Source organism: Molossus molossus, unplaced genomic scaffold (genome assembly GCF_014108415.1).
Source record: "Molossus molossus isolate mMolMol1 unplaced genomic scaffold, mMolMol1.p scaffold_m16_p_10, whole genome shotgun sequence".
Classification (NCBI taxonomy): Eukaryota; Metazoa; Chordata; class Mammalia; order Chiroptera; family Molossidae; genus Molossus; species Molossus molossus.
In genome coordinates, this window is record NW_023425345.1 from 74,547,539 (window position 1) to 74,564,796 (window position 17,258).

The following is a 17,258-nucleotide window of genomic DNA, read 5'->3' on the forward strand; positions in this document are numbered from 1 at the left end:
CTCCTGTCTCCGACAAGCCTGCCCTATGATTGGGGGCGGGAGGTAGGCAGATCCTCCCTCATCCTCCCTGGCCCTTTAAGAAGCCAGTTCCATGTCTTGAGCTCTCTTCTTCACCTGCTTTTACTTATTTATTTTTTATTTGGGGGATTTGGGGAGGGGGTGGGCATTCCTTAGCTGACGTTTACTAGGTACCTGCTTTCTTCAGAAGGAAGGATCTCTTTCCCCTGAGTGCGGCCCCTATTTACTCAAGGATTTGAGGTCAGCAGGCTGTTGGAGGGTCTTTATTTTTTCTCCAAGGTGACCTAGAAATGTTACTTAGGAAAGAAGGGTTTTTATTTCTACCTGTCTACCTCTTCCCCCTGCTAATCTATTTTTCTCAGGGGAAGGAGGGAAACCCTCCTAGTCCTCTTCCTCTCTTTCTGGTCCACACACATTGAGGCTTTGCTGAAGGTTGCTTCCTTCTTAGCCTCTCTGAGCCATTTGTGGTGGAGAGTAAAGTCTGTCCCCAAAACTCAGGAAGAACCCACTCCACTGTGGAGTAAGGAAATCCAGTCTAGACTGATATAATTGGCCATGCTCTCTCCCCATCCAGTGTTCAGATCTCCTTTTCGAGACCCCAGAGGAAAAGGTATTTGTTGACCCCTGCCCTCCAACCTGCCAGAGTTTCATCATCACTGTAATGTCTGTTCCTCTTCCAGAATATTCAGCCTCAGTTTTGCACAATTTAGGCAATTGTTTGTAGAACTGCACTGCATTGAATTGAATTGAAGCCTGCATAGCCTGTTGAGTTGCAGGAAAAGGAAAGCTGGTTTCTAGTCATTTTATCTATTTGACCTTGAACAAATCGGTTATGCTCTTAAGGCCTTAATTTCTTTATCTTCCAAACAAGAGGAGGTTGAACTAGAAATTCTCTAAATTCTAACATCATATAAGACACTGTTCCCCATCCTGGGACCCTGCAATAAACATTTTAGATGATAGCCACACTTAAGTCCTCTGCTAGACTTTTCTATTCTCATTAGGTTTCACACAGTTATACAGCCCTATAAAAAAAATGTGCTGGAATTATAGAATAGGTGGATATTTGGGGCATCTTACTTGCTTGTCAGTTTTCCTACTCATCCCCGTCTCTTCTTAGGTTAGACTTAGGTAGGTCTTCCTTGTCTGGCCCCAGAGTCAAGCTTCCTTTTTTCTATGCACAGGAATCTTCCTGACCCGCAGGGCCCTGCAGATGTCTCTGGGAAAGTGATGATCCAGGCAGGACCAGGCTGCCCCCACAGGACAGAGGTGAGTGGGCAGTAGGCACAGCAGGCTCTTGCCTTTCTCCACCCCTTTACCAGGACTGAACTTTGCTGACTAACCTTTCCGCTTCTACACTTCCACTTTTCCACTACCCAGCCTGGGAAATAACTGCCTATGAGATTATCTCACCCCCATCCCCCATAGGGAAGTGGCATATGCCTTAGTCCTAGAAACTTGGTTTTTTAGGTTAACCTTGGGACCATAACACGTCTTTTAGCTTGTTCACTGTGAAGCTGGACTACTGGCCACAATGAGACTTGGTGTAAAGGGAGCTGCCTGGTAGGCTAGGGAAGTACCGGGCGCTAGGACCCAGATCCGGATCAGGGAAGACAGAATGAACGGCGCTAGGACCCTGTGGCGGTGTGGCGGGGGCCGCGGAGGGCGGCTCTCTGTCGACCGCAGCTTCCCCGCCCCCTACGACTTCAACTCACTCCTCCCCCGCCGGCCATGTTGGCTCCGCTCCGGCCCCGCGGTTGAGCCGCGTCCCCCTCCCCCCTCCCGGACCCCAGGCCCCCTCCCCCAAGGTCCCCTCCCCTTCTGGCGCCCGGAGCGCGGCCATGTGAACCGCTTGTCCCCCGGGGAGAGACAAGCCCCGAGTCAGGCTGGACACCGCCACCTCAGGTCTGTTGGGTCTGTGGCAGGGGGCCTGAGGGGAGGGAGTCGTGCTTTTATCCGTGGCTTCCCTCAGGGAACAGAGGCTCCAGAGCTGCCTAGAGCCTCGCCTGGGGCGAGAAGCTGACTCCAGCTTATTTCCAATTAGGATCCAGCCCCAGGCGGGGGTCGCCCTGCCCGAAAGGCTGGAAGGAGAAGGGGACTGGCAGCTCTGCTAAACACCGGGGATGGGCGGTGGGGGCGGGAGTAGCTTGTGGAGGCTCCCGGCTGCAGCGAGGACGACGAGGAGACAGAGGAGCCGCCTGGCTGGTGGAAGTGACTTCTGTGGGGAACTCGGGGTGGAATCCCCGGGAGGGGCTCCACCTCCTCGGGTGGGGGTGGGGATTGCCCGAGTGTGAAGGGTAGGTGAGGGGGTTCCCTGGGCGGTCTAACTACCGTTTGTTGGGATGGGGTGTTTGGGCAGCAGTGAGTGGAGGGTAGACGGGGTTTCCAGGGGTCTCAGGGTGTCTCCCTTGGGGGCATGTGTGTGTACGTTATCCTGAGCAGGGCCAGCAGGAGAGGGCCTTTCAGGAGTGGTACTGTGCCTGGCTTGGGGCCCTCGAGTCCTGGGAGACTCCTCCACTCCAGGATCGGGGTTGATAGGGCTGATGCCGAAGCATCCGGATTTGAGCTAGGCTTAGGGACTGAAGGGAAGAATAAAGAGGGATTCCTTTCCAAGGGGGATCCCTCACTAGGGGGATCCCCATTTCCGTGGCGGAAAAGATAATCCCCGCATCATTCCTTTCTTTCCTGATGTTGCCAGTTTTCAGGGGAAGGCAATGCCAATAGCAGTCATCCTTTGTAGGATTTATTGGAGTGAGAAATTTGCATCTTTGGGGGGGGTCGATGATGGAGGGGGGTAGTAGCTTCCACCTCCATCTGTACACAAACAGCCCCTCCCCCAAGCCTCCCGCAGGAAGTGGCCGGGAAATGGCAGCTGTGCATTTGCTGCTGCGTCTCTTGTTTTGAAATGTCCATTTTAATCAGATTTGGTTTCATTTTCTGAGGCCTTCTGGGCAAGCTTGGATCCTGCCAACCATGTGGTGTGATAGTCCTTTCGTTCGACTTTTTTTTTTTGAAAACTTAATTTGTTAACTGGAAGTAGTCACTGCAGTTGACCCACTGATCCCTGTACCCCCTCCAGAGCATCTCTGTCTCCCTGTCTTGATTTTTTTTTTTTTCTCCAGCTGGAGGTCATGGAGTAGCAAACTCAGTCATTCACCAGCAGGGCTACACTTTCAATACAAGTGATGCAAATTCCCTCAGCATAGAGAACTGCCAGGAGGACTTCCTGAATCTTTTGTGGCATGAGAGGAGTGGCTTTTTGGAATCCTGCTTAATATATTCTTAAGTATGACAGTGTATGTATTGCAGAACACCTGAGTACTGAGCTTCTGAGATGAAGGGTAGATTCTGAGAGAATGGGGAAGATTTAACTGTAAGTGGGATTTGTGTGTTGGGATAGAGGCTGATTTGCAGAGTGAGGATGGTGGGTTGTTCCTCACCAGTGATTCTAGTCTAAGGATAGTCTCTGGGAAGCCTGTTAGTTGACAGAGTATTGTAGAGTTTACCTTCTGCAGAATCAACTAATTAAGGGAATTAGCTATCATATGACTTACTCTTCAGTCCACAAAAGACATTTTCTCTCTTACTAACCTTGAAGAGTTGTAAGCTTTTCCTCTGTTTTGTGCAAAGAGTCCAGATTTGCTCTTTCTCCTGCCTAATAACTCCAGGAGATTTCTACTATGGCACATAGTGATGGACTGACTATGTGTACTATGTCCACAGGCACTTTGTTAGACACTGGGTTAATTAGAGATAAGTTAGCCATGGGATTTTATATTTTGAGAGATGAGGTATTGAGATCATTTGGACTATGCTGAAAACTGCTTAAGCTTGGCATTTTATTTTTTTTATTATTTTTTATTTTTTTATTTTTTTTTATCCTCACCCGAGGACATTTTTCCATTTTTTGTTCAGGTAGAGTGGGAGGGAGAGAGAGGAACAGAGAGAGAGAGAGAAACATCGATGTGAAAGGAACACATCGAGTGGCTGCCACCCACACAACCAACCAGGGCCGGGGACAAACTGCAACCGAGGTACGTGCCCTTAGCGGGAACCGAACCCGGGTCTCTCTGGACCGCAGGCCGACGCTCTAACCGCTGAGCCAAACCGGCCAGGGCTTGGCATTTTATTTTTATTTATTTATTTATTTATTTATTTATTTATATAGGTAGAGTTGAAGGGATGGAGGGAGAGACACACAGAGAAACATCTATGTGAGAGAGACACATCTATTGGTTGCCTCTCGCACAACTCAGACTGGGGCCAGGGATCTAGCCTGTAACCCAAGTACATGCCCTTGACCGAGAATCAAATTCAAGACCCTTCTTTCTGTGGGCCTATGCTCTGATTGCTGAGCCAAACCTGCCAGGGCAAGCCTGGCATTTTAATAAACTTTTCATTATTTTCCAGTCACAGACTTTCCACCTGAATTGTAGATTCCTAGAATAACGGTCCAACACTTGAACAGATAGACATTTGATTATGTGATGGCAGCATCCTCACTTTTAAGATAGCTTCATACTGTTGGGGTTGATATTCTGGAAATAGTAAAAACAAATTGCATGGCATTGTCCTTTTCCTTGCCCCTCTGCTTGACTGGTTGGTTTGAGTTGCTTTCTGATAGGGTTGATTTGACACTGACTTTAAGTTCCCCTTTCTTCACCTTTTATTTATCTAAATTGGGACCTGACCGAATAGTAAATTGATTTTCCCTGTTGGGGGGTTAAAAGAGCGAAGGAGAAAAACTACTCCTTTCTTTGGACTCTAAAAGAAATCAAAGTTGAGCCCTGGCTGGTTTGGCTCAGCGGTTAGAGCATCAGTCTTCGGTCCAGAGAGACCTGGGTTCGGTTCCTGTTAAGGGCACGTACCTTGGTTGCAGTTTGTCCCCGGCCCTGGTTGGTCATGCGGGTGGCAGCCACTCGATGTGTCCCTTTCATGTCGATGTTTCTCTCTTTCTCTCTCTCCCTCCCACTCTATCTGAACAAAAAATGTAAAAATGTCCTCGGGTAAGGATAAAAAAATAAATAAACAAATAAAAGAAATCGAAGTTGATTTAGGGAAAGTAGATACTGACTTTATTTGATAGATGATTGATCAGAAAGCTGAATAAAACAAACCTTTCATGGCCTTCTTGTAAAATGGATGTGTTTTTCTTTAAAACATTTTTCTTTATTGTTTAGAGAGAGAGGAAAGGAGAGGGAAAGAGTTGAAAACATCGATAAGATAGAACGTCGATTGGCTGCCTCCTGCATGCCCCCTATTGGGGATTTGGCCCACAACCTGGGCATGTGCCCTGACTGGGAATTGAACCAGCAACCTCTTGGTGTATGGGTCAACGCTCAGCCACTGAGCCACACCGGCTGGGCTGGATGCATTTTTCTTTTTTAATCCTCACCCGAGGATATTTTTCCATTTTTTGTACAGATAGAGTGGGAGGGAGAGAGAGGAAGGAGAGAGAGAGAGAGAGAGAAACATCGACGTGAAGGGACACATCGAGTGGCTGCCACCCGCACGACCAACCAGGGCCGGGGACAAACTGCAACCGAAGTACGTGCCCTTAGCGGGAACCGAACCCGGGTCTCTCCGGACCGCAGGCCGACGCTCTAACCGCTGAGCCAAACTGGCCAGGGCTGGATGCATTTTTCTATCAGAAGTAGATTTCTTAATATTAACCTTTTTCTTCCCCCTTTTCTTTCTAAAGGAAAAAACTTGAGGTACAGATAGAACTATGTGGGCTGACCTCAGAGCCCGTCAGAAATCTAGAATGCCCTTAGAGGTTCATCTTGCAGTCGTGTGGTTCTGGAATCAAATGTTGCCAAGAGAGAAGAAAAGCTTTATAGGGTTACTGACTATGTCTTGCTGCTGCTGACCTTTCTTATCACCTCACCTCGGAAATGGTCTGCTATATTCTTTTACTGTTGAAGTAGTGTGGAACTTAGTTTAATAACTGATATGATGTTTGACTGTGTAAGATGTGTTCAGTAAGTCAAAGTTTTTATGTCCTAGGACATAGAGAAGTATAAAACTCTTGAAGTATTTCCTGGGGCACATACTCTTCCTGATTTGTTTCTTGGGATATGGATGTCCCCATATACCTCATAGCCCAAAATTAATACTTTTTTTTAAACTACGTTTTTTATTTTTTATCCTCACCCGAGGACATTTTTGGGTTTGTATGGAGATAGAGCAGGAGGAACAGAGGGAGGAAGAGAAAGAGAGGGAGGAAGAGAGAGAAACATCCATGTGAGAGAGACACATCAAGTGGTTGCCACCCACGCAACCACAACCCAGGCCGGGGACAAACTGCAACCGAGGTACGTGCCCTTAGCGGGAACTGAACCTGGGCTTTTCTGGTCTGCGGGCCGACGCTCTAACTGCTGAGCCAAACCATCCAGGGCTAAACTATGTTTAAAAAAAAAATTTTTTTTTCTTTATTGATTTTAGAGAGAGAGGAAGGGAGAGGGAGAGAGAGAAACATTGATGAGAGAGAACATTGATTGACCGCCTCCTGCATGCCCGCACTGGGGACCGGGCCCATAACCTGGCATGTGCCCTGACTGGGAATTAAACTGGCGACCTCCTGGTGCATGGGTTGACACTCAACCACTGAGCCACACCGGCCGGGCTTGAACTAGATTTTTATCCTCACCCGAGGACATTTTTGCATTTATCTTCAGATAGAGCGAGAGGAAGAGACAGAGGAAGAGAGAGAGACATCGATGTGAAAGAGACACATAGACTGGCTGCCACCTGCACAACCCCAACCGGGGTCAGGGACATACCGCAACCGAGGTATGTGCCCTTAGCGGAAACTGAACCCGGTACTTTCTGGTCCACGGGCCTATGCTCTAACCACTTAGCAAAATTGTCCAGGGCTGTTTTTGTTGATTTTTTAAAGAGAAGAAGGGAGGAAGAAATAGAAACACTGATGTGAGAGAGAAACATGGATCGGCTGCCTCCTGCAACAACCCCTACTGGGGATTGAGTCCATAGCCTAGGAATGTGCCCTGATAGGGAGTTGAACCGGGACCTCTCAGTTCCTGGGCTGACGCTCAATCTACTGAGCCACACTGGCTGGGCCCAAGATTAATACTTTATCAGCATTGTTACACATGGGTCAGAAGGACCATTTCACCAGCTTGTTAGTCTGCATAATTTTGAACTCTATAAAATTCTACAAAACAAAAAGCTTCGAAGAGCTTTGGAGTTTGTCCTTGGATTGGGTCACTGGCAGTTAAAGTAGAATTGTGTTCTTGTGTTACTGAGTCTTTTGTCCTTCTAGTTATAGAGTAACTAAGAGGGTATTTTACAGACTAAAAGGATAATATAACCTTAGCAAAAATTCATCATAAAACTAATAAAACATGAGGGTTTTTGAGAGACAGGTGGTGTCACTACTTTTGGTTTCCTGGAATTGGACTCTTCCAAATGGAATCTTTTGGCGGGGGGAGGGACGTGCCCCTACCGGGAACCGAACCCAGGACCCTCTGGTCCGCAGGTCAACGCTCCATCCACTGAGCCAAACCGGCTATGGCCCAAATGGAATCTTTAACCTGCACATGTTCAGCTCAGGTTTTGGGAGGGTTAGGGGATATCTTGTAGGAATGGGTGGAGTCCTTAACTGTAAGAGCTCAGTTTCTGAGAATCAATCAGAGCTAAAAGAGAGAAATAACCCTGTTACAACCTCTGGAGTGTGGTTTTTAGTGTCCTGCAATTTCAGAGGCATTTCTAGTCCTCTGACAGTAAAGTGACCAGAGCTGTGACAGAACAACTAGCCTACATTGTTATATGGTTCCTTTATTCAGTCAACAAATATTTTAAAACCTATTCTGTATCTTGAGTATTTAATTAAATCAAGCAGAGCATTTTATTAATTTAGGACTTAAATTTGCATTTTTACATTTTTTTTCTTCCTTTATTGATTTTTAGAGAGGGAGAGAGAGATAGAAACATTGATGAGAGAGAACACCTATCGGCCGCCCTCAGCATGCCCCGCACTGGGGATTTGGCCCACAACCTGGACATGTGCCTTGACTGGGAATCTAATTGGCGATCTCTTGGTGCATGGGTCGATGCTCAACCACTGAGCCACACTGGCCAGGCCGTTTTTACACTCTTTTTTTTTTCTTTTTTTTTATCCTCACCCGAGGACATTTTTCCATTTTTTGTACAGATAGAGTGGGAGGGAGAGAGAGGAAGGGAGAGAGAGAAACATCGATGTGAAGGGACACATCGAGTGGCTGCCACCCGCACAACCAACCAGGGCCGGGGACAAACTGCAACCGAAGTACGTGCCCTTAGTGGGAACCGAACCCGGGTCTCTCTGGACCGCAGGTCGACGCTCTAACCGCTGAGCCAAACCGGCCAGGGCCGTTTTTACACTCTTTTTTTTTTTTTTATCCTCACCCGAGGACATTTTTCCTTTTTTTTTTTGTACAGATAGAGTGGGAGGGAGAGAGAGAGAGAGGGAAACATCGATGTGAAGGGACACATCGAGTGGCTGCCACCCGCACGACCAACCAGGGCCGGGGACAAACTGCAACCGAGGTACATGCCCTTAGCGGGAACCGAACCCGGGTCTCTCCGGACCGCAGGCGGACGCTCTAACCGCTGAGCCAAACCAGCCAGGGCAGGGCCGACACTCTTAACTGCTGAGCCAAACCGGCCAGGGCAGCCCTGGCCGGTTTGGCTCAGCGGTTAAAGCGTAGGCCTGCGGTTAGGGGAGACCCGGGTTCGGTTCCCGCTAAGGGCATGTACCTCAGTTGCAGTTTGTCCCCGGCCCTGGTTGGTCGTGTGGGTGGCAGCCACTCGATGTGTCCCTTTCACATCCCTTTCACATCGATGTTTCTCTCTCTCTCTCTCCCCCTCCTGCTCTATCTGAACAAAGAATGAAAAAGTGTCCTCGGGTGAGGATAAAAAAAAACAAAAAACAAAAAAAAAACTGGCCAGGGCAACAATTGTCTTTGAGTAGCTCCCCCTTGTTATAATTTTTCATCATCTTCCTCCTGCCTTGCTGTCCTGACTAGGAAAGAGGGTTAAGGAAAAGACATTTTGAAGGAATGAGCCTTATACAGTACATGCTGTAGTATGAGTCAGAGTTCGAAGGGAAGATTGTTACTAGAGCTGTTAGAATGGACTATGTTGAATGGGGAAGAAGGCATGTCAATTTTGTGACTTGGTTTGGAACTCAGTATTGGTAAAGGATGACAGCTTAGCCAGGGAAGGGGTTTTTTAGATGTGAGTCAAAGCATCCTTGTTTGCAGCATCAGGAACTGGGAATAATGAAAACTTCTCCAACTTTCCTAGGGTATGGGGTAGGAATGGGGAATGGGGAAAAAGCTTTTACTTTATTTTTTAAAATCTGCACCTGAGTAAAATTTTCCATTTATCCCCAGAGTGTGTATGAGAGAGAAACATCAATATGAGATAGACACATTGATTGGTTGTCTCCTGCATGATCCCAACCAGGGCCAGGGACCAAAACAACTGAGGTACATGCCCTTGACTGTAATTGAACCTGAGACTCTTCTGTCCTTGGGCTGAAGCTCCAACCGCTGAGCCAAACTGGCCAGGGCAGGGGCAGCTTTTATATTAGAGCAGGATTTTTCAACCTTGGCTCTATTAATATCTTGGGCCAGACGATATTGTGGGCTGTCTTGTAGAAGTACCCCTAGTTTCTACTTACTAGATGCCAGTAACATACACCTTTTGTCATTACTAAATGTGCCCCCCTGGAGGGCAAAATCACCCCCTGGTTGGAAACTACTGTATTAGAGTATGGTAGATGAATCCAGAGATGTGTAGAGTTGAGAAATAGTCTTCATAACATTCACAATTATAATGCTAAAGCATAGTGTTGTGATTTATTTACTTTATAGCAAAATTTGTGTTTGCTATTTAGTAAAGATACACATTTGAAATTTCTCCCTACCTCTTCACACACATATAAAAGAAAAGAATTAGAAACCTCTATGTGGAATTTTGGTATACTATATGGGAAAAACGAACCAAAGAGCTTTGGGGACTGCCAGGGTGTCTAGATGGATGGTGTTAATGTGTCTTGCCTTTCTGTGGGTAGGCTCTGAGGTCTGAATGTTAGGATTGGTCAGGGCACCTGCAACAGTGTTGAAATCTGTAATATTTATTTCAACACTTTGTGCATTGTCAGCCTTTTTCTGTTAAAACCTAGTACACAGAGTAGTAATTCTTCAGTTGCAACTGAGAAAAGCAGCCTATTTGGCCATGTAGCAAGGGCTTGGGTTTACTGCTTCAACCTTAAGGGGTTCTATCGCTTAACTCATAAATGAAGCGTAGAGGCTCTTAAGAGATCTATTTACATATTACTGGGACTGGGGCCTGGGTACTGGCCTGATTGTACTTCCTGGTCATGAGAGCTGTCTGCTATTCTGGGGATTGGGCACTGACTGATTTCTTTTTTCATTTGGCCAAAATCCTATTAGTTCAAAGGGAGACACTCTTCTTTGCCATACTGTTGTCCTTACTAGTTCTAGATGGGAGGGCATAATTTACTTTTAGGCTTTATTATGAAAAGCATCTTGGGTAAGAAGGTTAAAATGAAATAACCCAGGGTTTCTTGCTGAGAGGAGCTTTCCATATTTTCTTTGCATTCCCATGCTGTGATACCATACATAAGTGACATCTGAAATCAAGAGTCAAGATGCCTATAGGGAAGTCTGACTGGGTAATGGTTTAAATTATATTGATATTATATTTTGACCTTTTGGCCCTGATTATTATTATTTTTTAAACTAAGCAGTCTTTACTCTTTTTGTCTAATAATAACAGCTAACATTTATTGAGTGCTTGCTGGGTGACAGACAATATGCTAGGTTCTTTTTACAGATTTTCTCATTTAATCTTTATAAGCCCTGGAGGTAAGTACTAAAGTTCTTACTAGTGATGGAACTGAGGCTCAGCAACTCTAAGTGATTTGTCCAAGGCCTCACAATTAGTGGTAGTAGAGCTGGGATTTGAACCTAGAGCACACTGTTTTGTCCTGATCTTACTGTACAGCACAGAGTATTTTATGTTTCTAGGAGGCCTCTTGTAAATGAAGTGATTGTGATCCTGATGACCCTTCAGTAGAGGTTAGTGGCGAAACAGACCTCAGCCACTAGATAACTTCCCATTTCTTCTACTTATCTGATTTCCGTGAGCCATCCATTTATTCTTATTAGTATATAATTTACGAGACAGGAAATGCTGTGGAGTAGCAAAGAAAACAGAGAGGAGAAGGCCACTAGTTTCCTCATGGATTCAAATAGAAAATGGAAAAATGGCCCTGGCTGGTTTGGCTCAGCGGTTGGAGTGTCGGCCTGCAGACCAGAGAGTCCCGGGTTTAGTTCCCGCTAGTGGCACTCCCCCCCCCCCCCCAAAAAAAGAAAGAAAATGGAAAAATGAACTGTGGCCTATCACTGAGTGGGAGGATATAGGCCAGTGCACATAGGAAAGAAGGTGTGAGTGTGTCACAGAAACACACCGGGGGGAGGTGTGGGTATGCATAAAACAGGGGGCGGGAAACAGCGGGGGTCAGATAAGATGGGCTATCCAGGTATAGCATTTCTAGGACTTCTGAAATGAATTACTGAATGCCGTCTTTGGTCTGTGATGTAAGCTTCCTAGAGAATTAAGGGATGACCTTTCCTCCTTGATGTCTTTAATTTCAGAAGGATCATTAATCTCATGATATTTATTTTTCAGATCCCTTACTACTGAGGAGTGGCCTTTAACTATAGGGAAATCCTGGGGGATCCTGAGGTCTTTCTCTGTAGAGACCCATTTTCTTCATTGATGCATAGCAGGTTTAGGTTTGCTGCTTATTTTAGAGTGAAGATGGGAAAATAATCAATCCTAAAAACGTTTCCCCCTTAAATCAATAAAATACAACTTGCTTTTTTTTTTAATCCTCACCCGAGGACATTTTTCCATTTTTTGTTCAGGTAGAGTGGGAGGAAGAGAGAGAGAGAGAAACATTGACGTGAAAGGGACACATTGAGTGGCTGCCACCCACATGACCCAACCAGGGCCAGGGACAAACTGCAACCAAGGTACATGCCCTTAGTGGGAACCGAACCCGGGTCTCTCTGGACCGCAGGCCGATGCTCTAACCACTGAGGACCGGCCAGGGCTCATGCGGTATTTTATATAGGGCTTATATTTCATGCTCAGAATTATGTTAAATTCACATATTACCTAAATGCTATCTAATTTGCATTATCTAGCATATTTGGGAACAGCTCTTGCAAACCTTGGGCAGTAGTCCTATATTCTTAGCCAACTTACTCATTTTTTTATAAAGTTTTGCTTCTGGTTCCTTTATTTTTTTGTTAATCCTCACCCAAGGATATTTTTTCCATTGACTTTTAGAGTGAGTGGAAGGGAGGGGGGAAAGAGGAAGAGAAAAAGAGAAAAAAAATCGATGTGAGAGAGACACATCGATTGGTTGCCTCCCGCACACACCCTGGTGATCGCAGGGATCAGAGACCTGCAACCCAGGTATGTGCCCTTAACAAAATTGAACCTGTGACCCTTCAGTGCACAGGCTGACCTGTAACCACTGAGCCACACTGACCAGGGCTCTTCTGGTTTTTGTGTTTTTGTTTTTGTTTTCATTGATTTTTAGAGGGAGAGAGAGATGGAAACATTAATGAGAGAGAACATTGATTGGCCGCCTCCTGCATGCTCCCCACTGGGGATTGGGCCCACAACTTGGGCATGTGCCCAGACTGGGAATCGAACCGGCGACTATTGGTGTATGGGTTGATGCTCAACCACTGAACCTCACTGGCCAGCACTTCTTCTGGTTCTTTTTAAGAAAGATATTATTTAAAACATCACCTAGGGCAGCTTATTGCCTCATCTTGGGAATTTGATAAATCTTTCTACCTGAATTCTTTTGCCCTTTTAAAAAACATAGTAACTCAAGGAGCTACTTTTTCAGTATTAAGACAGATCATGTCCTTCACATATCAAATTAGTATGCACTACTGGTACATCATAAGTGTCTGGTTGACATGTCAGACTACCAATAATTCTGGCTTTTGCTTCCTGTCTTTCTTCCCTCTTCTCTTTGCTCTATCAAAGAAAAATTTATTCTGATCAAGGGCTTCACTAGTATATCACCTCATATTCAGGAAAGAATGAAAAGTGGTTTTTTTTTAACCCTACTGCTTCTCAGTGAGCCACTGCACTTCACAAATATAAATGTCCAGCAATCTCTTCATGGCCTTTTACATTTAAGCCACAAAACCAGAACATTATGAACTATAGTAGATATAACAGAGTAATAATTCCTTGGGACACTTTTCTGAGCTGTATTCTTGGAGAACATGGTATTTCCCATGGAAAAAGATGAGAAGTGTTGCTGGATGATTTGAGTTTTGCCATTATGGTCACCTTTCCTGAAATGTATTCTCTTTTTCAAATCCTGTTACTAAGGTAACAGTGTTATCTAGGGCTATGGATAGGATAACGTGGAAATTGTTTTATCTTGAGTATAATAACAAAACAAAGGATATATATATCAAATATGCTTTTCAGCCAATACCCCCAATTTCTGTGGTTTCTTATCAAAAAGATGGCTTTGAGAACTTTCTGTGGGACTGACCTTACCTTGAAGGGAAAATACAAAAGGATGAAGAATGTTAAATGTTACAATATGGGGCTGATATCTAACATAGAAGTGTAACTTGGGCTGGAAGTTAAGAGGGTAGGGCTAACACAGGGGAAGACTCCTGAAGGCTTCTGTCTTGGTTTTTCTCACTAAATCTTTTATCTGTACAAGGCTGACTTTAAAAGACTTTCTAGAGGGTCATTGCCCAGGTTAGGAGTGTATTTCTTCCTCCTTTTTTTTTTTTTAACCTCTACCTTCCGTCTAGTACTTAGGAAAGGGGTAAGTAGGATAGAGGGGAGGGGGCATTCCCTTTAGAAAATTCTGGGTGACATAACTCTGTTTAACCGCCAGTATTTTTTTTCCCCCTCTTTCTCCCCTCCTACAGAAATGGAGGCCAACGACCATTTTAACTTTACTGGCCTTCCCCCTGCACCTGCTGCCTCAGGACTGAAACCCTCTCCCTCCTCAGGGGAGGGCCTCTACACTAACGGGTCTCCCATGAACTTCCCCCAGCAAGGGAAAAGTGAGTGTGAGGGCCGCATGGCCTGGGGAGGGAGTGGGCATCATTCCTTTAGAGCAGGTTGATGGGACAAGATTTGGCTCCCTTCTGGGCTAGCTACCCCACAACAGCTCTGTGCCAGAGGGAGAGGGAAGGAGGGAATCCTCAGAACTTCAGCTGCTGGAGGGAAATCAAGCTTCTAAGAACAAGTTCTAGAGGGTTATTGAAGCAATGCTTTTAGTCTTGACTTAAGGTTGGAAGGGATTAGAAAAACATGCTGGCTTTTTCATCTTAGCTTGTTCTTCCCTGTTCCTTCGCTACTGCCAGAGTGGTCAGGTGGCTAAGGCTTCTGATAATCAGGTTTAACCCATGAGAGAGATAAAGGGCCCACCCTCTAATAAGTTGTTTTTATTTATTTTTGTTCATCCTTACTATTGATTTTTAGAGCTAGTGAGAGGGAGGGAGAAGAGAGAGAAGGAGAAAAAATCATGTGAGAGAGACACATTGATTGGTTGCCTCCCATACAACCCCAACTGGGGCTGGGGATCGAACCTACCACCCAGGTACATGCCCTTGACCAGAATCAAACCTGCAACCCTTCTGTCCATGGATCAGTGCTCTAACTGCTTAGCCAAATAGGCCAGGGCTGAGAAAGCTGTATTTAGATGTTGGAGAAACCACCCCTAGGATGGAGGGGGAGTGGAGGGGTTGGGTGAAGGTTGAGATGTGTTTGCCTTTTAGTTTGTGCAACAGAAAATAGGATATATGTTGTGCTACCTCCTGTCCTTGGGGATGGAAGGTAGGGACAGGGAGAGTTTTAAAGCTTACTTACCTAGCTCCCCAGAGAGAAACATCTAATTCCGGATAGGTGTGTTATTGCCAGGATCAGGTCTTTTCCTGGATTTGGCTTACCAGTTGCTCTGTACCATGGCTCTGCCAAGTACCTCTCTAATCTTGCCTGGGTTTCAGGTACTTGATGCTTGGAAGCAGAGAGAAGCCCAAATGCTTCTTTCCTTCCTTACAGCAGAAAAATACTACCACAGGCTTACACTTCCCACCTGTCCCTCCTATCCTCCATAAGGGGGTTGCAGGTAGATAGAAGCTCCTTTATTTCACTGGAGAACTGACCCCTTTCCCCCATCTTCCTTATATCTTGGTTTCTTTTATTTTATTGTCCTCTAGTGTAGAAGTTTCCATTGGTGTTGAGGACTGAAGTCTGCTGTACTGGTCATGCAGAGAAGACCCCCCCCCCCAATATTACTCTGCAGTGCTTATGGGGAGGGGCCAATCCCAGCCTTCTGAGCTGAGATCTTGCTGCTGTGGTGACTGCAAATTCTATTCTTAGCCCAGCACAAAGTGCTTGATCTGCATGTGCCAGTGAGGTGGAGGCTATCCCTTCTGGTTCTACTGTGGGGCCAAACAGGCACTGGAGAAAAGAGGGGCCAGGAGAATTCAGTCATGCCACTCCAGGGGAAAATTCCTCTAGGGAATGAGGATGGGAAAGAATGCAAGTCACTGTAGAGAGTCTGCAAATAGCTTCATTTAAACAAAATAAAAAGCCCTGAGCATCAGTAGCAACCAGCTCTCTGCTGGTCAGTCCTGTGGTAGACCAGGAGAGCTCCCCAGCCCCCTACTCAGCAGCCTCAGCAGCAGTTGCTAAGCTTATATACAGGAGCATCTGTGTTGGGTGTTCCCTTGAGACCAAAAAGCTATAAATATAGCAGAGGGGGAATCCCCTCCCGTTCACCTTCCCTTTTTCTAGTCAGTGCTGTTCTTTTGGTAGAGTTGGTAGAGTTACTTGCATACATATCCGTAACTGACCCTTTTCCCTCTTTTTCTGCCAGGTTTGAATGGGGATGTGAATGTTAATGGCTTATCTACTGTATCTCACACTACTACTTCAGGGATTTTGAACTCTGCTCCCCACTCCTCCAGCACCTCACACCTCCATCACCCCAACGTGGCCTATGACTGTCTCTGGAACTACTCACAGTACCCATCTGCCAATCCTGGCAGCAACCTCAAGGACCCACCCCTTCTCTCCCAGTTCTCGGGAGGACAGTACCCACTCAATGGCATTCTTGGGGGCAGCCGGCAATCTTCATCCCCAAGTCACAACACTAACCTTCGGGCTGGGAGCCAAGAGTTCTGGGCCAACGGTACCCAGAGTCCCATGGGGCTTAACTTCGACTCACAGGAACTGTACGATTCCTTTCCTGACCAGAATTTTGAGGTGATGCCCAATGGACCCCCTAGTTTTTTCACCTCCCCACAGACTTCTCCCATGTTGGGCTCCAGCATCCAGACTTTTGCACCTTCTCAAGAGGTAGGGAGTGGTATCCATCCTGATGAGGAGGCAGAAAAGGAGCTGACTTCAGTTGTGGCAGAGAATGGCACTGGCTTGGTAGGCAGCCTGGAGCTGGAAGAAGAACAGCCAGGTATAACTGTGAGCCTGTGAGCTTGGTTGGGAGAAGGAAAATGGGGCTTTGGGGGCAATGCTTTTTGAGGTGAGGAAAACTTGTCTTTCCAGCTCTCTGCAGTGGAGACTGATTTGCATGTTGGTGATTAGCAAAGCCAAGTGGCTGGTGTTTTTGTGGCAGCAGCACCAGCTCGTGAGTGGGAGTACAAATTATTTCAAGCTCATGCAGAGCTGCTGGCCTGGAAAGGGCAGGTGGGCGAGCCTGAAACAGCCCCAACAGACACTGCATCAGGGTTTCTTCCAAAATATAGGAAGGGGTTTGGGGCATTAGCAGGGAGCATTGAGGTCAATTTGACTTGACTGTGGCAGGGCTAGACTGGCTGCTAAAGTGGCCTGAGCCTTAGTAGTGACTGCCACTTAAAAGAGGGAAGGAAGCAGGCAGAGCATACCATTGCTTGTCTGCTCAGTTTTCTTTTTTTGTTGTTAGCATTGGTACATGTGATTATCCTGCTCATCTTTTTCCTTCTAAATAGATAAATGCTTAGTTTGCTATTGAGTCTAAGAACAAGAGTGACCACCCTGTAAAATCACAGGATGTTTTCTCTTTTTACCACCTGTTACCATGAATGGGTGAAATAGCTGCAAACATGATGGGAGTCTTATCTCAGACTCCATACCTGTTACAGGAT

The 17,258-nt window shown here is 46.1% G+C and overlaps 1 protein-coding gene across 3 annotated transcripts in view; it reads left to right on the plus strand.

Annotated features, from left to right (window-relative positions):
* The window catches only part of BAZ2A (bromodomain adjacent to zinc finger domain 2A), a 38,927-nt gene that overhangs the window by 3,674 nt on the left and 17,995 nt on the right, over positions 1–17,258 (plus strand). Inside the window, exons 2-4 of one of the 3 annotated variants that reach the window (XM_036252698.1) lie at positions 1,203–1,287; positions 14,037–14,174; positions 15,995–16,588. In XM_036252698.1, coding sequence (XP_036108591.1) covers positions 14,039–14,174; positions 15,995–16,588 — 730 coding nt within the window. In that variant the 5' untranslated portion in view covers positions 1,203–1,287; positions 14,037–14,038. Of the gene's footprint in view, positions 1–1,202; positions 1,288–1,842; positions 1,924–13,048; positions 14,175–15,994; positions 16,589–17,258 lie in introns of those variants that run through there. The other 2 variants (XM_036252699.1, XM_036252700.1) reach the window with 2 other exon arrangements.